The sequence below is a fragment of the Rattus norvegicus genome, chromosome 16 (assembly GCF_036323735.1).
Source record: "Rattus norvegicus strain BN/NHsdMcwi chromosome 16, GRCr8, whole genome shotgun sequence".
Lineage (NCBI taxonomy): Eukaryota > Metazoa > Chordata > Mammalia > Rodentia > Muridae > Rattus > Rattus norvegicus.
This window is the reverse complement of record NC_086034.1, coordinates 73,207,588-73,234,013: the sequence shown is the minus strand read 5'-3', so window position 1 is coordinate 73,234,013 and position 26,426 is coordinate 73,207,588. Positions and strand designations below refer to the sequence as shown.

General features: G+C 49.1%; 1 protein-coding gene across 13 annotated transcripts in view; it reads left to right on the top strand.

Moving 5' to 3' along the window:
* The window catches only part of Fgfr1 (Fibroblast growth factor receptor 1), a 55,225-nt gene that overhangs the window by 15,842 nt on the left and 12,957 nt on the right, over positions 1–26,426 (top strand). For 6 of the 13 annotated variants that reach the window (NM_024146.2, XM_006253323.5, XM_063275747.1 and 3 more), the window contains exons 3-6: positions 20,650–20,916; positions 22,653–22,742; positions 22,977–23,149; positions 25,307–25,430. In NM_024146.2, coding sequence (NP_077060.2) covers positions 20,650–20,916; positions 22,653–22,742; positions 22,977–23,149; positions 25,307–25,430 — 654 coding nt within the window. The remainder of the gene's footprint in view (positions 1–20,649; positions 20,917–22,652; positions 22,743–22,976; positions 23,150–25,306; positions 25,431–26,426) is intronic. The other 7 variants (XM_039094851.2, XM_063275751.1, XM_063275752.1 and 4 more) reach the window with 3 other exon arrangements.

Genomic DNA, 26,426 nt, shown 5'->3' with positions numbered 1-26,426 from the left:
CTTCTAGACAGTTGTGAGCCGTCATTGTGGGTGCTTGGAATTGAACTGGGATGGGGGTCGTTCTGAAGGATATTAGCCAGTGCTCTTTACCCTGGGCCATCTCTCCCAGCCCCGACGGAAGGAATTTTAAGTGGAGAGGAAGGGTCATTGAAGCTGCTGGGGCAGTGATGGAGACTGAAGCTAGGGGACCTATGACCTTTTTACCTGTGTTGTTGTTGTTGTTTATTTGACACACAGTTTGTCCATGTAGCCCTGGCTGTTCTGGAACTCACTCTGTAGACCAGGCTAGCCTTGAACTCAGAAGAGATCTGTCTGGGATGAAAGGTTTGTGCCACCACCCCCAGGCACAGTGGTGGTTCTGGGAATGGAGGGGTAGGGAAGTGGAGTGGGCGGGGCTGTATAGAAGTCTGTTGATTGAAGCATAATTTATGTAGTGTAACATGTGCCGATCTTAGACAAGTCCTTCATTGAGTTTTCATAAGGGCTACACCTCATGCTACTACCACTCTCATCAAGAGATCAGTTCATCATCCCCAAAGCTTTTCCCATGGCTCTTGGCTGTCTCCAACCTGCATCCTGTCACTTCCTGTCACCGTACACTGGCGTCGTTTCCCGTCAAGAATGAGGTCTTATGGTGACATAGGAATCTACTCATCCGTGATAGCCACGTGGGTCACTGTATTATTTCAATTCTTTCCCTGTTTCCTTTGGGACAGAGCCTCACTCTGTAGCCCTGGATGACCGGGCACTTATTACACAGACCAGGCTGGCCTCGAATTCAGGGATCTATGCCTCTGCCTCCGAATGCTGGTATTAGATATGTCACCACACCCTGCTCCTGGGGGTGGGTGGCGCTTTTGCCAGAACACAGACCCACTGTAACCATGATGTCAGGGCAATAGTTTCTCTCCGCGCCTTGTAAACTTTTGGAATCTCGAGGACACGCAGTGTACTGTAGTCTTGGCCTTACCGATTATTAAGTAATGCTGCTTTTGTCAAAAAAAAAAAAAAAAAAACCAGCTGTACTCTATATCACAAAGATGGGTCCAGAAGTTTAAAAACAAACCCTCCCAGACTTAGTTTGCACTTCAAGCTTTGGGAAGGCTTTAGTGAGGGGAGGGGGAGTAGAGGGCAGCCCCTCCCCTGGCTGAGCACCATCCCGGCAGTCTCTGCAGACGCCCCTGCCCCGAAGGGACCCAGGAGGCCTGTAGTTTCTGGCTGTCCTTACAAAGTTGATTTAATAAGGGTTCCAGGAAAACCAGTCTCCTCCCCCATCCCACCCCTTCCTTCTCCCATTTGCCATATTACCGAGTCTTAAGTTTGTTTCTTCAGATCGGGCTTTGGGGTTTGTGGGTAAAATGAAACTAGGACCCAGGCCCAGGGGCAGAATTCCCACTTCCCAAAGATAAGAACCAGTTTAGGAGCAGATCTGAGCCGGGGGAAGCCCATTTCCATGTATTTGTCTCCGAGAACAGAATTTGAGGGATTGGTGAGTGGGTATGTCTAAAACTTTGCAGGGCCACTTGTGGTTGAGAATGGCGGCCCCCTTCTTCCCTGTTCCCCTGAACACCCCAAAGGAGCAGTCTTGAAATACTTTCCTTCGTCCACGGAAACCTGCAACTCATAAGCGATTTAATGGCTGAGGTTTTACAGCTCCTCCCACCCACCCAGATTTGAAGGAGTCTGGTGGCTGGATGAGGGAGGAGAGGTTACATTTAATGGAAAAGCTGCACGTCTCTGTTGCTGGCTTGTAGGTCGCCCGTGCACCACAAAGCAGGGCTTTGTCCTTGTTCTGCCGAAACCTGTGCCTATGGGGAAAGGCTGGGGGTGCTGCCAAAATCTGGCCCTGGCCTCAGCTGTAGTTCCCTGGTAGCCCTCCTACGCCCACCCCACTGGGGGTTCTGAACTGCCTTTGGTCCAAGAGGGTGTGGATTTCAGCCTAGCTGCCTGGGGACCTAGCTAGGTATGCAGGGTGTTTTCACTGATAGGCAGACTGTAGGCCTGCAGCTTTAGCCTGTCAGTATGACCCTAAGGAGTAGTGTCACGTAGCTGGCCTGGAACACTTGGGGGAATACACCGTCGCTGCACCCCAGCCCCCAGTAAAATTTCTTATGAAAAGACCCTGTTTGTTTCCAGCTCGCACTGGATGGTAGAGGATTCCAGAACGAGAGTGGAATTATATGAGGCAAGAGGTGTTGAATGATGTGGTCCCCCCCCCCTTTTTTTTTCTTTGCTCAAGTAAGGGTGGAGGGTTTAGGTCCATGAAGTCTGAAATGAATTCTAAGTTGCCAGGCTTCCCCGAAGGACCTACCTTGTTGTACATCCCCTCCCAGGAGGTGGGACCAGTGCCTCTGGAAGGTTCTCGATAGTGGAGGGGGGTGGGGTGGGAGGGCAGTGCTCGCCCGTGAGAGAATGTGAGGGTACTCACGTGTCCGCATCAGCAGCGAGGCCAGGGTGGCCGGCCGAGCCGCTCAAGGCTGTGTTCTTGGCTCGGGCCTCTGCATTGCTACACCATTAGCTCCACTGATTTTTCCACTCCGGCTTTGCCAGCCGCTCCCCAAAGTCAGGGAGGAGGAGGAATTTCTCAGGGAAGAAAGAACAAATGGTTGTCCAGAGGACTTGCTGTTGGTGGGGGCAGGGAGGGAAGCCCACACAAAGAATCCAGCCGGGAGTCTGTCACCTGGTGTCTGGGACTTACCTGTCGGGGGAGGGCAGAACGGGAGGGAGCTGGCTTCTGCAAGTGCATGCTTCTGCTGCAGCACCCAGTGGGTCTGCAGGGTCATTCCTGCAGGATGTCTCCGGGATGTGGAAGATGGCCTTAGGGGAAGAGAGTTCTGGGGAATCATTATCCAAGGAGGTGAGTGCCAGGTCAGAGAGTCTGAGGAGCAGCTCTGCCCTGTTTTTACAAGGCCTCATTCCTCTAGGCTATTGGGAAGTCTGTTTGGCCGCCCCCCCATCCCCCATCCCCCACATTTTTACTTCCCTCTTCCCTGGAACCTGGAACTGAACAGGCAACTGCTTCTCCCCTAACAGGGAGAGACCCGGCTGCTCTCTCTTCTCAACTTCCTAACAGTATTCCTAACAGGTTCTCAGATGCATAACGGTAGCAAAATCACAGTTATGAAGTAGCAACGAAATAATTTTATGGTGTGTGTGTGTTGGGGGGGGATCACCACAACACGAGGAACTGTGTTAAATGGTCACATGGTTAGGAGGGCGAGACCCACGGCCTTAAGAGAAGCCTTTTGGAGTCTGGGCTGCCTCTGACTTTAGTTCCCTCTGTCTGCCTGTAGCGTGACCAGTAGGAAACCGACCACCTGGACCCTCTTTTTGGCTGTAAGCACTGGACTTGAGCATCTGCCCCAAGGGCCTTTGGCTAATACCACTGTCCATTTAGCCCTTACCATGCATGGTCCTTGCTGTCTTCAGTCGGGAATCTCGTCCTGCAGACTGAGCAAGGCCGGCGTGAGAGTTGAAGCCTTATCTGCTGAGTGACTGTGCTACTGAGTCTCCTGGGATAGCTCACGTAAGAGAGGTGTTTGGCGGGCAGCGGCCCTCTTGGTTTTAGCCCAAAAGCAGCCTTTTCCCAGACCCTGAATGTGTAGGCAGAGTGGCTAAGAGGGCCTGCCCGGGAGTTTGGTAAGATTGCTGCCTGTGAGTCTGGATAGAAAATATCAACACTGAAATTTCAAATGGTTCATTAGCAAAGAAAATTGAGTCTGGATCTCACCCCTTTCCTCCCTCATGTTCCCCACCGTGACTGCTAGGGTCAGGCTGGTTACCAGCCTGTTTCTTCACTGATTCCCCACCCACCCACCCAGTCTATCCAAATATATTCCTTTTTTTTTCCTTGACTGTAACATGCACCTTATATATGACCATTGCTTGTCCTTCTCCTTTAACATGAAATGCTTACCCGTTCCCACCCGACTTTTTATAATTCTTTATAATAAAGTATGCTTAATTCTTACCCATAAGCTTTAGTTTGGGTCCACACTAAGATTTTATTTAAGAGGCCGCCTCTTCCTTGGAGTTTCTTTCGTTTCCAGTCAGGGGTATGCGCTGTGTGCACGCAGTGCTTGCAGTACCAGAAGAGACCAGAAGGGGGTGTCATCTCTCCCTGGAACTGAAATTGCATACAGATGGCTGGAAGCCACCATGTGGGTGGGGTGCAGGGAGATTGAACCAGGGCCTTCTGCAAAAGCAACGAGTATTCTTAACCATTGAGGCAACTCTCCAGCCTCATGTCTCCACAGTTTAAAGAACCCTAGATTACTCTCACACCACACACACACACACACACACCCCTTTTCAGTTTGTAGTTGAATGCTTATTTTATTCCGTATGGGTTTGTTTGTTTGTTTTTAATATCTTACTTATGGATGCGAGCACACCATCTCTATCCTTAGTCACACCAGAAGAGGGCATCAGATCCCGTTGCCGATGAGCCTGCTCTCCAGTCCCCAGTGTATGGGCTTCTTTTGTTGTTGCTTTTGTTTGGTTTGGGTGTGTCCCCCCACCCCACCCTAGTGCCCACAGCTTCTTGTACACTAGGGTACACAGTCCTATTTATCCACCAGCACAAAGATCTGTGCAGTTAAAAAGAATGCCTTTAATGATAATAAAATAAATAAATACAATACATAAGTACATAAATAAAATACAATAAAACAAAAATAACAACAAAAACAAGTTAGACTAGATCAAAACAACCAAAGGAAAAGGGCCAAGCAGGAACTGGATAGCCTAGAGACCTAGGCTAGACCTGAACAAGACTGGCAAAAAAGAAAAAAAAAGAGAGAGAAAAAAAGAATGCCTTTACTGTTTGCTTTTTAAGATGGCGGGAGGTCTCCTGTAGCCCAGGTTGAACTTGAACCCAGTATGTAGCAAAGGCTGTTCTTGCGCTCACCTCCCCGGTACTGCTGTTACCGATGCATGACACCGTCAGTCTGTAAGAACAGTTTTGATGGCTGTAGAACCTTTGATTCTAGCACTCTGGAGATAGAGAGAGGCAGGTGGATTTCTGTAAATTAGAGGCCAGCCTGGTCTACAGAGACCCTGTTTCAAGAAATAAAACAGAACAAAAATCAGCGAAACAACAAAAAATAAAAACAAGAAAACCTCCAAAACATTTCGATATGTATTTATGATAAGAAATCCGAGACTACAGACCTGTACAGACAGGAAAATGATGTCTTAGATACTTATCTATCAATAATCACAGTTAACCCGAATCTTTTTTTTTTAAGATTTTCTTCTTGCGTTCCTATCTGAGAAATGGAATTTATACTGTATATATTGGCTTGTAACTTAAATATATTCCTATGCAGATTTTTTTTTCCTTTTTTAGTAGTAGCTATATGGTATCACATTGTGTGGGTTACGGAATTTTTACCCCTCTACTGTCAGGAAATAATTTAGGTTACGTTTAGTAGTTTGCACTGTGACATTTTTTCTTTCTATCTTCCTTTCCTTCCTTTCTCCCTCCCTCCCTCCTTCCCTCCCTCCCTTCTTTCCTTCCTTCCTTTTATCATGATTTTCAAGATGCCCTGGCTGTCCTGTGACTCGCTCTGTAGACCAGGTGGCTTCACACTCACAGAGCTCCTCCTATTCTCTGGAGTGCACTGCCGTACTGTTTAATAGACCTGCAGATATAATTAATAACTCATCTAGGGAGTGATATTTGAAGCCCACATCAAAGAAAGACAGGTTACGTAAGAGCATTTCACCCTGCGGAAGAGGGCCAAAGGGCTCAAAGTAAAGGGGCGAATTGCTTATCCACGGGCAACACCAGTTCACTAATTTCACTGTAGTTGATATATGGAGAGATATTTATTATTAATTTGTGGCCTTAACGATCTTCAGGGAGATGTATCATGACAAGATTTTTGTCGTCTTACAAACTTACAGAGTGTAGCCCACCACACCAGGCTATCTATGTATTGTGTACCTCTGTGTACATGGCCTTGGTCTTAGGCCACCATAAGCCAACTCAAGTTTAAGTCAAGTACAAGAGATCACGGCATAGCTAAAGATGGAATAACGTTGAATGTGTGAGGCTGTTGTCGGCATTGTGTTAAACATTGTTTTATAGTGAACTTTTTTTAAAGATGGGGTCTCATCTATACCAGTTGGGCCTTCAACTCCCAACCCTCCTGCCTCCACCTCCCAAGTGCTAAGGCTACATCACTACACCTAATTTTATGGTGAAATTTTAAAAAATGTAAAGAGTGTATGTGCGTGTAGGTCAGAGGATAACTGTCTGGAGTCAGTTTTCTTCTTCCACCGTGCAAGTCCCAGGGATCGAACCGAAGCCCAAAACCTTCCCTGCATAAGGGGCGGCGTTCTAAAGTAGTGATTAAAAGTATAGCCTGGTCACAGCTGACGAGATGGTGTGGCAGGAAAAACGCTTGCTGCAGGTACCTGGGTGATTGATCACTCGCTGCTGAATTCAATGGGAGAAGGGGGAACCAACCGGCTCCATAGAGTTGTCCTGTGGCTTCCACTGGCGTTGGGCTGAGTGTGCATGTGCAGAATGACAAAGCATTTTAGAAAATGCTTTCAAACAGCCAGTCCACTCTGTGTCGTCAGAGCTCAGCCTGCTTTAAATGTGTTCGCTGTACTCATCCTAACCTGAAACTCAGCAAAATCATGAAGCACAAAACCCGATCTTAGCCCAACTGTGGAGCATCTTGGCGACTGCCTATAATCCTAGCTGGACCATCGTGAGCCTCTCCATGTGGGTGCTGGGAATCGAACCCCAGTTTTCTGGCAGTGCTCCTAACTAACTGCTCAGCCATCTACCTCTCCAGACCCTAACAGTTCTGCTCTGTTCTATTTTATTTTATTTTTTAAAGATTTACTTATTTTGCGCATATGAGTACACTGTCTACAGGCACACCGGAAGAGGGCATCGGATCCCATTACAGATGGTTGTGAGCCACCGTGTGGTTGCTGGGATTTGAACTCAGGACCTCTGGAAGAGCAGCCAGTGTGCCCTTAACCGCTGAGCCATCTCTCCATCCCAACATTTCTAATCTTAAAAATGAAAATTTGGCCGGGCACAGTGGCTCTATAATCTTGGGACTCGGGTGAAACATGGACGTTGAGCCCGAAGGCAACCTAGGACTGGAACACGAGGAGACTGGGTCGAAACAGGAGATAGCTAGCGCAGGACCACGGTGGAATCACTAGGCTCTTCTAGCTCCGCGGTCTGCCTCTGCTGAATAAACTGTTTTGGCTTAATGGACTAAGTGAATGAAGTTAGCCAGGCCGAGGTCACTAGGGTTGCTTGGCTGAGGGAAGTCTGGACCTCAAGAGTTGTGGAGTACAAGGTAAAACAGGTACAGAGCTCCCCCCATGAAACTCAGAACTTCCCCTTCCCCCATACTCTTGGATATTCAAGCAAGGATTGCTTGACTTTGATACTGTGTGTGCATGAGATAGAGGCCGAAGAAGGAACTCATTTTGTGGACAGGTGGAGTCGTAAAGGAAGCTCCATTTTGGGCACCTGTGCTCCCTTACCTTTGCGGTCTTTTTAGTTGGTGTGAACGAGTTAGGTCCAAATATATGTCACCAAAGCTTTCCACTTTAATCACTGTATGATTCTTATTTATTTAGAGACAGGGTCTCTCTGGGGGTTGCCCTGACTGTTTTGGAACTTGCTATGTAGCCCAGGCTAGCCTTGCTAGTGCTGCTACTTACTTCAGTGTCTTAAATGCTCGCCTTACTTGGTAAGAGCCACCACACCCACGTTTACTCTGCGGTCCAGCAACCTCGGGACCTTTCACCTTCCCTAACTTACGGTCCGCCTGTCACCAAGTAACCAGCTTTCGCCGTATTATTTTATTTTAAGGCATTTTATTTTGTGTATTTTTATAATGTAATAAAGGTCTTTATTGGTGTTTTTTGTTTTGTTTTGTTGTTTGTTTCAAGGCAAGGTCTCGTGGTGTAGTCTGGATGGCCTGGAAATTGCTATGTAGACCAGGTTCGGTTAATCTGCCTGCCTCTCTCTGCCTTTGGATATGAAAACACACCCCTGCACATACACAGTGCTGGAATTGAAGATGTGAGTGCTACTAGAGATACACACACACACACACACGCACACTATTATTTTTTAACCCTTTTAGTGAACGTGATAGTGGGGACTGAACTGGAACCCCAGGAACGCCAAGTAAGCGCTCTACCCCTAAGGCGTCTCCTGGCTGTGGGCATGGCAGAGAATGACGTGACACTTTGAAAGGGCAGTTTGCCCACCCTGGGTTGGGTGGTCTAATGCTGGGCTCTCTGACCTAGCCACCCCCAGACTCACTGGCACGGTGCAGACAGACTGCAGGCAACACATAAACAAAATCGCTTGCCCCGGCACCATCTGTGGTTTTGGGGGGACAGAAGGCACATTCCGAAACAGCTGACGCTCCTACTGAATGAATGGATCAGCAAGTTTTTGGGGACTGCAACTCTTCCTGCCCAGCTGCCGGCCTTTTCCTTCTCCAAACTGGAGCTTCCGAGCCTGGGGGAGGGGTGGCCCTAGGAGGCGCTGGGCGCTTGGGGGCAGGGCGGTGCATTCCTTTCTTCAAGGAACCTGACCGGACTTTAAGGTCAGGGCCTAGCGAGGAGCGGACTTCGGGGGTTACCTCTTCCCTGTAGAGTCCTCTTATTCCCCCCTCCCCCACACTTAATGATCTTTCCATTACAGAACCCAGACCAGGAAGTGTATGACAGGTCGCAGCTGCAGACACATGGCTGGGAGGCCTGGGCTCCCTGCCAGTGGTAGGAGGGTCTAAGCTACCGCCCTAGCAACGGGACCACCACCCTCCCCACCCCCCCTTCCTGGCTAAAAACTTAGCAGCCGAGGCCTTAGGCATTCTATCACTTGGCGACCAATTGTACTTTTCGTAGCGAATTGAGGAAGTGACTTTGGGTTGAAGGGAGGCTAAGAAGAGATTCACCTGCTTGTGGCCTACAGTTAGGCCCTTGAAATTGCTCTCCAGCTACTACCCAAAATTGAGGCCACCTAGCACAACCACAGAAGCTTCCTAACGGGTGTGTGTGTGTGTGTGTGTGTGTGTGTGTGTGTGTGTGTGTGTGTGTGTCTTTCTGTCTCTCTGAGTGTCTCTGTGTGTCTCTGTGTTGTGTGTTGGATGAGGGTTTCCATAAGCAGTCTCAATGATTCCACAGACTCTTTTCCTTTCTCATTTTGTCGAGATTCAGGCTATGTTGTGTGTATGTGGACTGGAGGAATATAGCCCCCAAGCGGGCTTTGCAAGTACACTGGCCCAGGTTTTAGTCAGAGGATCTGGGACCACCTCAGATCCCAGTCCCCCATCTCCACCCTCCCCCACTCCCCCCCACCCTCCCCATGGGGGATGCATCTTTTGACTTAAAGTTGCTCAGGGGATGTTAGTGGCTCTAAACTGCCCTAGGAGGTGGTTGTCACACAGGAGTTTACCTCCAGTGCCAGCGTATGGTTGGCTTTCTTCCCTGAATCTGCCATGGCTGCTGCATTCTTCTGGTGCCAAGCGAGACACGGTGACTCTGGGAGCCCTTCCTGGAGCCGCAGGGTATCCCTTCTTTTGGGATTCTCTCTGGCCAGTGAGCTAAGGGGAAGGGGAGCAGTGTATTAAAGACCCAACTGAAGAAGGGTTCAGGAAGAGGTTTTCTTTTCTTCTTTTTTTCTCTCTCTGTTTGGTCCAGAGTTTTACCAGCAAAGCCAGGACTTCTGCTGGGGAAGAGGGGAGATTTGGTTCCTTTCTTAATCGTGTAATTACAATCCTTCCAGCTGGACTGGGCTGTGGCGGAAGTCGGGGGACATCAGGTCCGGGTTACCATGCCAGTGGGGAAACTACAGTCCTGGTGCACACCTTTGTCTTTTGAAAGGTTTGTAAGGTTGAACAAAACTCTTGGCCTGAGACTCCCGAGTAAAGGTTTCCCTGTTAACCTCCTCAAGCCCAGCTCCTGGGGAGCTGACTTTTGGGGGGTCATGCAGTGGACGCAAGGACCCTGGCTGCGGCTTTGGCCGTCACAGGCAGCTCCGTACTAAATTACAGTGATGAGGTGGGACGCACAAAAGAGTGAAATCTTTTTTTAATAAAAACAAAACAAAACTTCAGCCCCAAGCCCCTGGGCTTCTGAATGGCTATGGCTTCCTGTCAGGATTAGCTCTGCTGCCTGGGCATGTGTGTGCTGCCTTTCTCCTCAGGAAATACCTTTAGTAAGCCCGGGTGGAGTCCCCATGGCAACGAGAGAGGGGACCTGCTGACAGAGGCCATTCAGCCCTCGTTGTTCCCTGGCCTCTTTGTTGTGTGCTTTATTGCAGCCCCTGTGGCAAGCACTGTGGTTTGCACCGTTTTGTCAGCTGAATGTGGAGTTTTACATTTTAATGGGTTGTTCTGGCAGTGGCCCATTTGCATGCAAAATGGTCCTTCTTGCTCCTCTCCCTTTTCTATTTAAGGAAAAAAAAAAAAACAAAAACAACAAAAAAAAAAAACCTGTCCAAACCCCAGGTCAGGACACTGAACGCTGCTGATCAGGAGAAAGACCTGGTCATTGATTGGTGCTTCTGTTTTCCTTACCACAACACACCTATGCTCTCCCAGTTTTGCAGCGAGCCTCCCTTGTACTGAGGACGTCCCTACGTCCCCTTCTCGACGCCCGGTCTTTCGTAGAGTGATGGTTATCACCTAGGATTTCGCCTCGATTACTTGCTCTGTCTTGGTCTTGCTAGACTAGAGTGAAGTGTTCAGTTCTATTTCAAAGTCAAAATAACGTAATAAAAACCTCTACCGAGGGCCCCTGGAGCCCCACTGTGCTGTTCTTAGTTCCTGCAAAGTTGCTTTCAATGCCACCCCAAATTCCTCCCACATCCACAATTGCTCCCTCGTTTATCTCTGGGAGCCTTTGCCAAGACTGTAAACACTCCCAGACCACCATCTCCCTCTTACTGCAGAGACAGCCCCGTCTCCCTTCATTTTCTTTAACCCAAAAATCCCAGCCACTGGCATTTTGTGGGGGTGACCCTGAGATCACCCAAAGCAGCTGTGTCTGGAAGGGAGTCCTTTGGTACCTAAGATGCCTTCACCACTCCTGAGCCCTGAGAGATGAGACACTTGTGTTGACTATTCTAGGAGTCAGACAAACCAGGCTAAGGGCACGGAGGAAGCCGCTTTGAGTCTCGGCTGAGAGTACATTTTAAAATGGTGATACGCGTCTGAAATTTCAACTCGAAAGGCTGAGGCAGGAGGATCCTGACTCAGCACCACCTCCTGACACCTGGGGCTGGAGGAGAGGCTGTCTCTAAAGTGAGCAGACAAAAAGGGGGCTAGTTACCAAGTTTGACACCCACCTTTAACACCAGCACTTGGGATGCAGAAGCAGGTGGTTCTCTGGGATTTGAAGCCAAACTGGTGGTCGTGAGTTTCAGGCCAGCTACAGATAGATAGAGAGACCCTTTCTCAGACCAAAAAAAAAAAAAAAAACTGAGGGGAAAAAAACAAAACAAACAAAAACCCAACCACTACCAGGGCTGGAGGTGTGGCTCAGTTGAGAGAATGCTTGTCTAGATTCTTTGAAGTCCTAGGTTCCACCCTCAGCACCACATGAAGTGGCATGGTTCACCCGTGATGCCAACATCCCTCATCAGTGGTCAGCACTAGCTGGGGAGTCCCTGCCTCCCAGGGATAGAAGGAGGGAGGGAGGGAGGGATGTAGCTCTTCAGCTGGAAACTTCAGAAGTAAGGTGAAGTGGTGTTAGAGAAAGCATTTTAGAACAGCAAAGTCGGGGTTGGGGATTTAGCTCAGTGGTAGCTAGGCAAGCGCAAGGCCCTGGGTTCGGTCCCCAGCTCCGAAAAAAAAGAAAAAATTAAAAAAAAAATAAATAAAAAAGTCTCTAAAGTGGCAAAAAGAATGAAGAAATGGGGGGGGGTATGGAGGAGAGGCTGAGGCAGGGGAGAGGAGACAGCTAAAAGACTCTGGATTTTGTTTTTCAAGACAGGGTTTCTCAGGGTTGGGGATTTAGCTCAGTGGTAGAGCGCTTGCCTAGAAAGCGCAAGGCCCTGGGTTCGGTCCTCAGCTCCGGAAAAAAAGAAAGAAAGAAAGAAAAAAAAAAAAGACAGGGTTTCTCTGTGTAGCCCTCGCTGTCCTGGAACTCGCTCTGTGGACCAGGCTGGGCCTCAAACTCACAGAGATCTGCCTGCCTCTGCCTCCTGAGTGCATGTGCCACCAGTATCCAGCAGCTCTGTGATTCTTGAAGAGGGAATAGGTCTGAGATCTTGGTGATCTCAGAGTGTGAGAGGATCCGAGAGACAGCACGTTGTCACCTCTGCTGTTGAGCCAGGACTTCTCTCAGGACCTCTGATCTATGGAGGAGACATCCAGGCCCATTGACTAATGTGGATGGTGCTAGAGGTTATCAGCTGTAAACTGTAAATGGAGGGTGAGAAGACAGCTGACTGGGGGAGGGGGGCTGCGGGGAGGGCTGAGAGCCTCCCTGTGGTCAGGACGTTGCTGTGCCCGCAATCCATCAGTGGGTCATCCCTACCTGTTTCTCATCCTCACTTGGGGTGAGAAGCATCAAGGAGGAGCCCAGGACACAGCTGACCAGACACTTAAAGCCCTTTTGTGACTTTGCAGGAAGTTTCACAGCCAACCTCCACTTCTTTAAAACCAAGTAGCCCTATCACAGGTCACTGTGGTTTGTTAGTGCCACATGCGGTACCAAGGAGGGCCATCATTATTAGTTAGGGGTCTGCCATGAGGAGGGGACGCCCAATTCCCAAACCTGCTCAAATGGAGGGGTTCCTTCAGGTTAAAAGCACCGTTTTTGGTTTTTTGGCTTTGTCTGCATGTTTTGAGACAGGGTTTTTACCGTGTAGCCCAGGCTGCCCTTAACCCACGGAGATCTGCCCGACTCTGCCTCCAGAGTGCTGGGTTTCATCAAGTTGTGTGTCTGCAGACAGAGCAAGGTAAATGAATTCTTAAGGTATTGATGAGATTAAGCTGTGAGATTGGGAGTGTAGGGGTGGGAATAAGCCCGGGGCAGCTGATTTTAGGATCCCATGCGAGAAGAGGGGAGACTGGGTTCTATTCGATGGGATTAAAGCATCTTCACAGATCTCTAAAAGTCAGTGAGTTTAAAGACACGGTGAAGCTAAATTGTACACTCCAGAGGCAGGAGGCCTGACTTAAATTTGAGGTCACTGTGACTTTCATAATAAATGGAAGACCAGCTCAGGCCATCCAGTCTGTCTCAAGGGGGCTGGGGTGGGGAGTGGGGGAGGCAGAACAAAAGACAGAAGTAAAGGAAAGGGTGAGCTGTGCTGGGACGTGTGTTCTCAAGAAGCAGGGTGCTTGGGTTTGGATCCCAGCTCTCTATAGCACTTACCACCCAGGAGCATTGTCCTGGTAAACCTTGTACCTCTGTATGCCTCCATTTCCCCTCTCTGAAATGAGGGTACAGACGGTGGTACCCTACTCTAGCAACTGTGGGGATCTGATGAGGTAACACAAGAAGAGAGCCGTGCACGGCACAAGCCCCACAGCCACAGGATAGAGAGGACGTAAGGAACTCTTTAAGGCTGCCATGCAAAGGAGACAGCAGCCTGGAGAAATGCTTGCTGTGTGTCAGTGTCTGGTTTACACGGCTGTGAATGGGAAGCGTCACGGGGGGGGGGGGGGTGAGGCGAATGGCAAAGTGGTGTGCGATTGTGCTGTCTCTCCTCTTTGAAGTCACACGAAAGTGTGGGGGTTGGGCATGCACTGCCCTCGGTCCAAGTTGTGTTTTATAGAACCAGGCCTGGGGAAGGACATGGTGTGTTTTAATACAGTTTTTAAATTGCATTTTTTTTGAATTGGTGTGTGTGCACACGCAAACGCAAGGCAGAGGCATATGTATATGCCACGGTGCACGTGTGGTGGTCAGAGGATAGCTTGTAGGGGTTGGATCTCTCTACCACGGGAGTCCTGGAGGCAGATCTCAATCAGGCTTTGCAGCAAGCTTGCTTGCCAAGTGAACCATCCTGCCATCCCAGGAAATGATGTTGTAATGTGAGATACTTATTCACATGGCCCGAGTGGGCTGCACTTCCGGCCTCCACAGACAGGTGTGGCCCCCAAGCATTTCTTTAATGGCTGTCTTCTATTGAACACTGTACAAGCTGACCCTTAATAAGATTTATATGGATTTGGGCCTCAAGGCTCCGTCTCCCACTCACCTACGGCTCATGTCAGAAATCAGATTTAGAGTCAGGTTATTGGATCAACATGCTCAGACCAGAATTACCTGCTAAAAGACTGGATCACTTCTGGCCTGCTCTGCCATAAGCAAATGCCACCCCTCTTGGCTTGTTGAGAAGTTACCACAATAGCCAAAGTATTTGGGGTACAAGCAGGAAAGGGGGGCATAGGGTTTCATTCACATTTATCATGTTCTTCAACATAAAAGCGGTATGCCCTTTGTGGCTGATTTCTTGAAGATTACTGAAGTCTGGTTCCCCACTCCTGTTCTAGAGGCTCTAATAGAGAAGCTGGATAGGGTTGACACATTTTCCCTTCTCTCTAAAGCAGTGGCTACTTAGTAACTGTGTTTTTGCTACCGTTTTAAATTGTTACTGTAGCTTCAGGCCTTTGATCCCCTCCCTGGCAAGGGTTGGGGAGCAGAGGCAGGCAGATCTCTAAGTTTGGGGATAGCCAAGGCTACACAGAGAAACCTTGTCTCAAAAATTAAAAAAAAAAAAAAAAGATTCGTAAATATCTGTGTGTTTCAGATAGCCTTAGGCAAACCCTGAGAAAGGAACTTTCGACCCAAAAGAGGTCATGATCCATAGGTTGAGAAGCACTGCTCTAAAGGGACCACCGGTGCAGCCTGTTTTCTCATCGACCATGTATGAAATTTCCCCCCTGGCCCCCCTCCTTTCTTCTTCCCCTCTTCCCTCTATGTTGCCAGTGTAGCTCAGGTTGGTATTCACTCCAGTGTCCCCCCTCTTCAGCTTCCCTGTTGCTAGGACGCACACCAGACTTTTCCCTCCTATGTTTTAGACAGTTGTCCACACAGGCTTTAGGATTCAGGGTTGCAATCTGAGCCCCCTGTGAGAATGCTCCCAGCAAACTCTGTCTAACCTGCCGGGCTCTAACCTGGTGATAGTGGTAGGGATACCATTCTGTAGTATGGTTTTGCTGTTTTCTGCAGCTTTACTGTCCAATACTCTGCGGACGGGTAGACAGTGTAAGCTGACGCACAGTCAGACATTATCAGCCCCACACCAGATCACTGAAGATCGAGATGCCTTGTGTTTCCAGAAGATAGTGAGTGCCCTGTTTCATCTTTTGGGATGAGATGCATGTAGCATATATACACGAAGGATAAGAAGTTTTTTTTTTAATGTTTTTTCTTTTTTTTTTTTTTTTACTTTTTAGAAAGATTTACTTATTTTATGTGTATGAGTGCTGTATCTGCATGTATATCTGCATACCAGAAGAGGGCATCAGAGTCTATTATAAATGGCTATGAACCACCATGTGGTGGCTGGGAATTGAACTCAGGACCTCTGGAAGAGCAGCCGGCGCTTTTAACCACTGAGCCATCTCTCCAGCTCCCAAGATTTATTCGTTTTATGTGTATGGGTGTTCTGTGTACCTGTATGTCCGTGTACCACATGTATGCCTGGCATCCAAAGATGCCAGAAGAGGGCTGTAGATATCTTGTAACTGGCACTAGAGGTGGTTGCAAGCTGCCATGTAGGTGCTAGGGACCAAACCTGGGACCTCTGGAAGGGCAGCCAGTGTTCTTAACCTCTGAGCCATCACTCCAGCCCCCTTAAAATGTTTTTCAATCAGCTTGGAGGGACATACTTTTAATCTCAATACTTAGGAAGCAGACACAGGCAGATCTCTTGTAAATTTGAAGCCAGCTACGTAGTGAGTTCCAGGCCAGACAGGACTACATAGTGAGATCCTGTCTCAAAAAACAAAACAAAACAAAACAAAAAACAGTTTTACAAGACATTTATGTTTGTTTATTGTGTATGTAGTAAGGTCAGGGGAGCTCATTCTCTTTTCCCACCACATGGGTTCTAAGGGTTAAACTTGGGTTGTCAGGCTTGGCAGCAAGTCTGTCTGGTTGCCTCTACTTTATTTCAACAGGTCCCTATCCTACCCCATGCTGTCCCATGCTATCCTATCCAATCTTCTATCAAGGACTGGAATGTGGATTTCAGCATAGGTCAAGCAATCAGGTGGCCCCCTTTTTCCTCCTTCACAGCCAGTTTAATCAAAGTAGAAGTTAGCTGGTCTCTCATTGGCTGATAAACCTGCCACATTGTAGCTCCAGCCTATCGGTTTTGACTGACAAAGTCCAGCTCAGAAGAGGCTATGAATGCGGACTTCCTCTTGTCAAAGGAAGATGTGAGGGAGGGCCACAGCCGTAGTGGGTTGTTACTGAACAATTAAACCACCTTACCTAGTAACAGAGTCAGTGTTAGGGTCACTCTAACACACAGGTAAGAGTCCAACTTGTTACCTTTCCAGGCCTCCCACAACAAAGTAACTTTCTTTATGGCTGCTTTGTAAATAGAGAACCCAGTTACAGCCCCTTGGCTGATTTATGAGTCTTCTAAAATAAGTCCTGGTCTGGGTTGCTTTCTAGTATTTAGGAGAGAGCAAGGAATGGCTACTTGTCATCCCTGAGGGACAGTACTCCCTGACATCCTCCTGTCACTGGAATGTGATAGGTCATACACCCAAACACTGTTCAGCCGTGAAAAAGAAAGAAATTTGGAGAACAGCTCTGACCTAGAAGGACCTTGCCTACACAACACAGTCCCAAAGTACCGCACAGTGCATGCTCCCATTGTGGGAAATGCACAGAACAGTGGTGGCTAGTATGTGGTATGGCTGCAGGGCACAGTGTCAGGCGACTGTGACCCCAGAAGCTGGGAAGCATAGGCAGGCGGTCTCTGAGTTCAAGGCCCAGGCTTGTCTACAATGAATTCCAGGTTAACCAGAGCTATTGAGAAACTCTGTGTGTGTGTGTGTGTGTGTGTGTGTGTGTGTGTGTGTGTGTGTCTGTCTGTCTGTCTGTCTGTCTGTCTGTCTCTATGTCTCTATGTCTGTCTGTCTCTATGTCTGTCTCTATGTCTGTCTGTCTCTATGTCTGTCTCTATGTCTATAGGATGTGTAGGAGACTCAGTTCTATGGGTATGTGCGAGCTTTTTGGTTTTTGGCTTTTTTTTTTTTTTTTCTGAGGCAGGGAGGTAAAATAGTCTAAAATTCGATTTTTGGAATGGTTTTCTAACTCTGAATATACAACTACTCTTCCATTTCTATGGGTTCTGCTGGTTCAATCAACCATGGGTGAAGAACCTTTGGACAGAAATTTTTTTTTTGTCTGAACTGAGTATTGTGAAAAATTAAACACTATGCAGACTAAAGGCTGCTGGGATTTTTCTGACAGTAGGCTTTGACTGATTGAGGCTGGAGAACTCCGGAGGTTATGACTGGTGTCATCGGAAGTCTGGTTTCTCTGCAGGAGGATGGCACAGTTGTGCTGAGACATAGCTGGGTTTGGGGGGAAGGCACGAACAAGGTTGGGTGGAGTGTTGGGAAGACAGGATTGGATTGGCAGGAGCCTTGGAGGCCAAGGGGTGGTTATACATGCCTTTAATCCCAGCAGGCCAGCCTGGTCTTAAGAACGGCTTCCCAAACATCCAGGGCTACAGAGAGAAACCCTGTCTCAAAAAAACCAAAGGGAGGCAAGGGGGTGGGGGGGGACTTGGGTCTTACATTATATCTAGAGTAAGATTTTGATGAGGACAGTGACTATGTAAACCAGAGTGTAGGGCTGGGAGGAGTGTTGTCTGAGAATGGCTGCAAGAGCGAGAGGGGTGGGAGTGGGAGTGGGGGCGAAGGGGGAGTTGGAACAAGGATGCTGGTTCCCGAGGCTTTCGTAGCTCAGAGATGAGTTTCTTTTCCACGTTGGTCAGTGCCAGCTAGAAGTTATGGCCATGGGAAAGGGCAGACGCCGGCTCCTTCCCATGGGAGCATGCCTGTCTATTCTCTCTGCTGAGTTCTTTGGGAGCCAATTCTGGGACCTGTGTGATGTGATGCCTGGACTCTGAGAATTCGACTTCACTGTTGTTGACCAGTGGCCAGTCCGGATCAGGAGCGGCAAAATATTTAATGAGTGAGATCACTTGAGGGAAATGAAATCGGATCAATAGGAGGAAGGAACGCTTGCCGCTCTCCTTCAGGGTCCAGTCCAGGCTGGTTTTTTAATTCTTTCGGCAAAAAACATAAACTGAAAGAATGGTCCACGGCAGCTATTTTTAATCAACTGTGTCTTCTGTTCTCCTCTGGTGCTCTCTGCTCTCCTCTGGTGCTCTCCTTGACCAGAGCACAAAAATAAACATGTGTTAGCTCACTGGTATCCAGACTCGACTTGATGGCACTGTGTTTAGGAGACAGAGTCCTTAGGTTGATAAACAGCAGTGTGTGGGCTCCTAGGAAGAAAAGCTATGTTCAACCCCCCCCCCCACCTCCCCCATCTCCTCCCACCCCCACGTACCTAAGGCTTCTAGTGGACCGCTCCAGAAAAAGACTTGTTAAAATGAGAAGTAAGGAGCTGGAGTGGTAGCTCAGGGCTTAGGAGGATCGAAGTATGGAGGGTGGGTCCCAGTTTGGCTCCCTCTGCCCATATCCCGTGGCTCACAACTGTCCCTAACTCCAGCTTTAGGTGGGTGATGGGACACCTCTGACCTCCCCAGGGACCCACGTTCCCACGTGCAAATGCCCACAGACAGACACAAAGCACAGAAATACAGTTAAAAATGAAACCAATCTAAAAGAGAGAGGTGAGGATCTGTAAGGCGCTTTGCCCAGCACCTGCTTCTACTCCAAGCCCTGCAAAAGAAGGGGGTGGGGGTGGGGTGGGGGCGTCAGATTCGGGGTCAGATTTGGTGGGGCCAGTCTGTGCTACACAGTGAGTCAAGGCACTCTGGGCTATACAGTAAGACTTTGTCTCAGAAAACCAAAGTCCGGTGTAAGAAAGGGTTGGCTACATACCGTGAACCCCAGCACACAGGGTGAAGAAGTTGGTGGACCTCTGTAAGTTCCAGGGCTAGAAAGTGAGGCCCTGAAAAAGAAGAAGGCCAGGTGGTGGTTAGAACTAAGGTCCCTGCTGCTTTGAACGCTGGTGAACTCCTAGAGAGAGGCAGAGGATGGGATCAGACCAGGGCTGAAGGAGTTGTTTCAGAGTCTCAGGCACCTGTGACTTGAGCCTAGGTGGGTGGCAGGCACCTAGAACATTCTTTTTGGAGGCCAGCCATTCATTTGAACATCCAAAAAAGAGCAGAAACTTCTTTGGTTCCTTCTTAGCAAAGGGACGTCTTTGGCCAGTATGGCAGACTACTGATAGTGCCAAGAATATGGGTTTTCTGATGGTGAAGCAGTTCATTTGCAGGAGGGGTGGGTGCTCTCCACGGGATAGGTCTTGTACTTCTGGTTGAGATACAGAAGGGGATGCCTAGGGGTATGTGCACCTTAGCTACTTTTCTATCTCCATGAGGAGACACCAGGACCAAGGCAAGTTAAAGAAAGCACTTAACTGGGGGCTGGCTTACAGCTTCTGAGGGTGAGTCTATGACTGTTTTTGGTAGCACTCTGGTAGCACACAGGCAGGCAAGGTACCGGAACTGCAGCTGAGAGCTTACTGGTCTACAAGTTGGAGGAAGGAAGGGAGGGAAAGAAGAGAGAGAAACAGACAGACAGATGGACTGAGTAACTGGGTCTGGCATGAACTTTTGAAACCTTGCTCACCGGGATAACACCTTCTCCAACAAAGACATCTACTTCTTCCCAGAACAGTTCTGCTAACCCAGGATCAGATGCTCAATATGGGAGCCATTCTCTGTCTGTCACACCACCACAGTGTGACACTGTGTCCTAAGGAGGAAGATGGGGTGCAGGAGAGGGGTGAAGCCAGGCAGGCGATGAAAAAGGGTTTATGTGTGCCATGTCTGCTGCCAGAGCAAATGTGCCGTTGTGGCAGCTGCAGGCCTTGGGCCTAACACCTGTTAGCTGGAGGCTCCCCTGAGCTGACCTCTCCTTGGCTGTCCCTCCCACATAACGCATCTGTGTTGCTGGAGGGCCAGGCCCCCGCCCACGCTGAGTCATGTGTACCAAGAGCCCCGGTTGACCAAATTCCTGCTCTCATCTTGGGCGTTGGGACTGCTGGGTTTGTGAGGGGTCGGGTTGGTTCGCTAGGGAAAGGGGTGAGGCTGACTGACAGGGCTAAGAAGGACTGGGGTGTTCTGGTGGGAAGTAACCAAGAATTGAGCAGCATACGGGGAAGGGGGCATTCTAGATCTGGAAAGACCTTTCCCCTTAGACTGGAGGAAGTTGAAACACTGCTTAATGCTGCTGCGGCTGCTTCCTAACTTTGCCTTTTTCTTCTTTGACTTACGGAGAAGTGGGGTGGAGGAGACGGGCTGGGGACCTCAGGTTGCCCAGCGTTTCCAACTGGTACATATCCCAGTCCCCGGCTCTGTTGCCTCAACTGAGGCTCGGACAGTGCAGTGACCTATGGCTCACCTAACTCCCTTTCTCCTCCTCCTTTCTCCACTTGGCTCTTCTTCCTGGCCCCTGTGGGTGGCTGCAGCTCAGCCCTGGGGAGTCCCTGTGGAAGTGGAGTCTCTCCTGGTCCACCCTGGTGACCTGCTACAGCTTCGCTGCCGGCTGCGCGATGATGTGCAGAGCATCAACTGGCTGCGGGATGGGGTGCAGCTGGCGGAAAGCAACCGTACACGCATCACAGGGGAGGAGGTGGAGGTGCGGGATTCCATCCCCGCTGACTCTGGCCTCTACGCTTGTGTGACCAACAGCCCCTCTGGCAGCGATACCACCTACTTCTCCGTCAATGTCTCAGGTTGGTAGCAATGCCCTCTGCCCCTCCCCACCCGTACCCCCTGTCCTCTCCTCCAACTTTGCTAGTTTTCAAGGGAGGCGAACTTCCTTCCCTCTCCACAATCCGCCCGACTCTGCTTCAGAACTGCCGCCCACTAACATTGCTCTCCCTGCCCGCTGCGTGGCTTTAGCTCTCAGGAGGTTGACCCGGTAGGGCAGATGCCAAGCTAAGACCTACCTCAGAGGTGATTATTAATGCTTTGGGGTGTTAAGACCCCTGTCATTTCCCCAGCACAGCATGTCCAGGTCACTCTAAGTGGGGCTCGGCCAGCTTGATCTTGTCAAGTCCTAGGCTTAGTGGTTGGAACCTGAGAACATATGGTAAGGTTCCTGCCGTGGTGGGAAGGACTCGGGTACACGGCAATGTTCAGGCTTTGTGGGAAGAAGAAAACCTGTTGTCTGGCAGCCCGGCGAGGGAGCCTAGAACTCTTATGGCTGGGGATATGTTTCCTGTAGAATGTGACTTTCACAAAGCCACATTCCAGAAAAGCTGGAACTTCCTTTATGCCAACATGAGGTACTTGGTACCTCATCCCAGGCACCATGTAGAACTTGTCCCCAGTTAAGGAACAAGTTTCCCTAGTCCCCAAGAGTGGCATCGGGGACTAGAGAGACCTCTAGTGGATATTGAGACTTTTCTTTTTTAAACGGGGTGCATCCCATTTATGGAGTGGAGGATCTCTCTATGCAAGCCCTGGCTGTCCTGCAACTCACGGAGACCAGGCTGGTCTCAGAGTCACAGAGTTCCGCTTGCTCCCAAGTGCCGGGATTAAAGGTGCTACCTCACATAGCCTGTTTTTACACGAGGCACATCCCATTTGGGGAGTGAAGGCAGCTATAGCCGGGCACAGCAGTGTGTACCTTTAATCCCAGCACTCCAGAGGATCTCTTGTTTTGAGTTCGAAGCCAGCCTTGTCTACATCTCCACACCACGAGACACACTATCTTAAAACATCTACAGAAAAGGCAGCTCTGGAGCAAGAGAGATTGCCCAGCTGTTAAGAGAACCTGACACCCTTGCAGAGGACCTGGATTTGGTTCCCAGCATTCATGGCTTTTTTACAGATGCCTGTGACTTCAGTTCCTGGGGATCCAGCACCCTGTTCTGGCCCACGCCCCCTCAGGCTCCTGAATGCACATGGGACATGCTCATACAGGCTCATATACATATATATAAATTAAAAAATAAATCTTTGGGGGAAAGAGAGAGAGAAAGGGAAGCAGGCAGCTCCCAGCCCTCAGGAGATTCACACTAGAAGATTCTAACTGCAGGCTGTTTAGCCCATGGCTTTAGAAGTATCCGCAAGGCCCAGGTGTCTAGATCAGCCTTGGTTTCTCAACAGTTGATGTCCAAAGAAAACCAATTCTTCATCTGCTGTTGTGGGTACCCAGGTGGTACTGTTAGCTGAGAGGTCTTGGTATATGGGCTGGAATTAAATAAATTTGGCAAAAAGGAGGTAGCCCGGCTAGAGCCATCTGGACTTTTAGGCAGAAGGCAGTGCACTGGGCCGGGATGAGCGCTGGAGCACGCAGTTCTTAAACAGAAACTGTCACTGAGGCAAAATTCAGTAAAATTGGGAGTCCTTACAGGATGGATGTCTGTGACCGCACTGAGGTGGTCTAGACTGGGCAACTGCTGTTCGGATGGCAGTCTAGAAATGCTTGGACATACCTCAGTTTCCCTCCTTCCTCTCATAGATGCACTGCCATCCTCGGAGGACGATGACGATGATGATGACTCCTCCTCAGAGGAGAAAGAGACAGACAACACCAAACCAAACCGTAGGCGTGAGACACTGTTTTCTATCTTTCTGCCTTTGGGACTTGGGAGTTGGGACTTAGAGGAAGGCCTGTCTGAAATGGGAGGAGAGAGGCTCCCACAGTGCCTAGCTGCTGCCCCCCCTAGATGACCTAGGGTGCTGAGCAGGCAGACAGGGTGCATGTGGTCCCGCCTGGGCCCTGGCTTCTGAGCCTGATCACTCCTGCTGCCCTCATCTGTGTCCTCTGGCTTTTCCTTGACAGCTGTGGCGCCATACTGGACATCCCCAGAGAAAATGGAGAAGAAACTGCACGCAGTGCCAGCTGCCAAGACGGTGAAATTCAAATGCCCGTCGAGTGGGACACCCAGCCCCACTTTGCGCTGGTTGAAAAATGGCAAGGAATTCAAACCTGACCACCGGATCGGAGGCTACAAGGTAAGGGTACATACAGACCAAAGAACAGGTAGAGCAAGGCGTTGGATGGGGGCTGGGATAGCAAATGTCTGTGTTACCTGCTTTGATTACTTTGTTGTTGTTTTTGTTGTTGTTGTTGTGGTTGCCTTTTTAAAGGTTTTTGTTGTTGATTTTTAAAGTTTATTTTATAATTGTTTCGCATGCGTGTGTGTGTGTGTGTGTGTGTGTGTGTGTGTGTGTGTGTGCCTAGTGCCTGCAGAAGTCTGAAGAGGGTGCCAGATTCCTGAGAACTATAGTGTTTTGATTTTTTACTACTTTAAAATTTTTTGTTTGCGGGAGGATAAGCATGTGGAGATGTGAGGAAAACAGGGAAGGCTCTGTTCTCCTTCACCTAGGAGGGTCCTGGAGATGACCTCGGGTCGTCAGGCATGGTCACAAGTCCCTTTCTTTACCAGTTATCTTACCAGCCACCATTAGTCCACTCCTCCCTCCCTCTCTCCTTCCCTCCCTCCCCTCTCTGGGTTTTGATCCATGATCTCTCTCTACTTAGTTCTGGCTGTCCTGGAACTCACTGACCACCAGGCTGCCCTCAAGCTCACAGAGAGCCACCTGCCTCTGCATCCTAGGTACTGGGATTGAAGAAGGGCATGTGCCACCACACGGCCCTCTTGCATACTTTTAAAGGGCCTTTCTCAGGACAGATTACTGGAACTGGAATTATTAGATCCGAAAGTTTTAGATATGTTTTAAGTGTAGATATGTCAGTACCCATCATCCACTTCCTTCTCTTTCCCATGACCTTTCCTTGTCTTGCTCCTCCATGGTGCATGCGAAACCTGCACCATTGAGGTTCATCTTCAGCCCTTAAGTCCTAAAAGGGAAAACCAGTCACCTCCATAACTGGATATTCGAATGACAGACTTCCGAGACATTTGCCAAGAAACACAACTGGTCAATGTGTTTGTGTTGCTTTTTGATACCAGTGGGCATTTCCTATGCCAATAAGCCGCTTCCTCTCCCTTGTAGGAAGAACATTTTTGATGAGAATCTCTTCCTCAGAGATCTGATGATTCCCCCAGGTCCCAAATATGTCTGACTCCCCTAGAGTCTCTTTTCTCATACCTTTATGACTTTTTTAGGACTGTGCCCCTTCTCTATGTGCCCCAGACTGGTCTGAACTCCTGACTCTTCTGAGTACCTGAATGGCTTCTCATTGCTCCTGTATAAGTACGAGGGGCTGGCTAGAGAGGCAGCTTAGTGGTTAAGCATATACTACTCTGTTCCAGAGTACCAGAGTCTGCTGACCAACACCCACATCAGGCAACTCACAACCACCTAGAACTCTAGCTTCAGGGCTTTTGTGGATGCGCACGTGTGCGCACACACACAGACACACACGATCTTTTTCTCTATTAATTTCTCTATTAATTATTTGATCGTGTGTCGTCGTGTCTCCCCCCGCCCCCCCCCCCGCCTCTGGCCCCCAACAAGGATTTCTCTGTGTAGCTCTGGCTGGCCTAGAACTCAGAAATCTGTCTGTCTCTCCCTCTCAAATACTAGGATTAAAAGTGTCTGCCACCACCACTCAGTTCTGTAACCACATAAGGAGGTAAATGTCAAAGGGCAGCCGTGGTGAGCAGCCTGCCGCAGTTCCTCCGTGGAAGAGCAGGGGACGGTTGAGGACGGATCTGACCATAGTCAGCAGAAGAAGAGACATGGTTTCTGCGTTATTTTTATTATATGTTCATTTATATTTTGTGTGCACATGTGCAAGCAGTGGTGTGCACATGGAGGTCCGAGGACTACTTGTAGGAATTCCTTATCTCTGTCCACTTCCTGGGGCAAGTGCCTTTATCCACGGAGCCATCTTGCCAACCCTGAGGAGATAGTTTGTGAAACTTTCGTCACGTCAGGCGGACATGGCGAGGATTCCCAGTGAGCTTAGGAGAATTTCCCAAAGACATGTTTGTCCAGATCACTGATGCTGCCGTGAAGATGGCCAGCGTCTTCACACCTTGCTGGTTTTAGTTCGCAGGAAGGGTTCTGAGTGTGAATAGACCGGGAACCAGTCCTTCTGTGGTATGCTTGACTAATAGTGCATCACTGGCCGTGTGTGCGGCTCTCACTGCACTCTCCGCAGACCCTCAGCAAAGCCCCTTGTCTGTCCGTGCCCTACAGGTTCGTTACGCCACTTGGAGCATCATAATGGACTCTGTGGTGCCTTCTGACAAGGGCAACTACACCTGCATCGTGGAGAACGAGTATGGGAGCATTAACCACACCTACCAGCTAGACGTTGTGGGTAAGAAGGCCGGGGCTAAGTGGGCAAGAGTCAGTCAGAGGCAGGGTGGGGATGGGAAAAGTCGGCTGAGGAGTCTGAGATCCTAGGATGGATTCTGGACATTTGGTACTAAACTTCCCACTTTGAGCTTTAGTTTTTGCTCCCTCCCTCTCCCCCTCCCTCCCTTCATTCTTTCCAATTTGAGATAATGATCTTAGACTTTAGCCCAGACAGCTGTGGAACTCACCATAAAACTTAGCCTGATTTTGAACTCATGGCCATTCCCCTGCTCCAACCTCTCAAGTGCTAAGATTTCCTTCCTTCCCTTCCCTTCCTTCTTTCCTTCCTTCCTTCCTTCCATTCTTTCTTTTTTCTTTCTTTCTGTCGTCTGCCTTTTCTCCCAACCTTCCTTCCTTTCATTTATTTATTTTGGAGACAAAGTATCTCTATGTATCCCTGGCCACCTGGAATTTACTGTGTAGACCACACTTCCCTTGAACTCACTGGAGAGCTGCCTGAGTGCTGGAATTAAAAGGCATGCACAACTATTCCTGGCTCACTTTAGAAAACAAAAGTCATTCATTAAGCAACAGCTACTGTTAACCTTCATGTCTAGGAAGACACAGCTTGGTGTAGCAATGAGAAATACAGTGTAAAAGTAGCTGTTGCTTAAAGAACATCACTAACATACCAGGGTCTATAAGTCCCTGCTCTGAACTTTGGCCTTTGCGTCCTCGCAGTACAGACACCATTAAAGTAGCCATATAGTGCACATACTGGGGTGCAGAGGCCAAGTGCCTTGAAATACAGAATCGCCATCATGTCCACTTGGTAGTATCCTGGAAGACAGGAAGAACAGTGTGTTGTTCATCTCAGGACAGTGATTGAAAAGGTTCTGGGTATCCAGAGCCTCGAAACAAATACTTACCTTGCCATTGATAATAGCCCAGAGAGGAGATTCTAATCTGTGAGGTCTGGGAAGAGTCTAAGATGCTGGAATCTGGGGGTGTGTCTCTA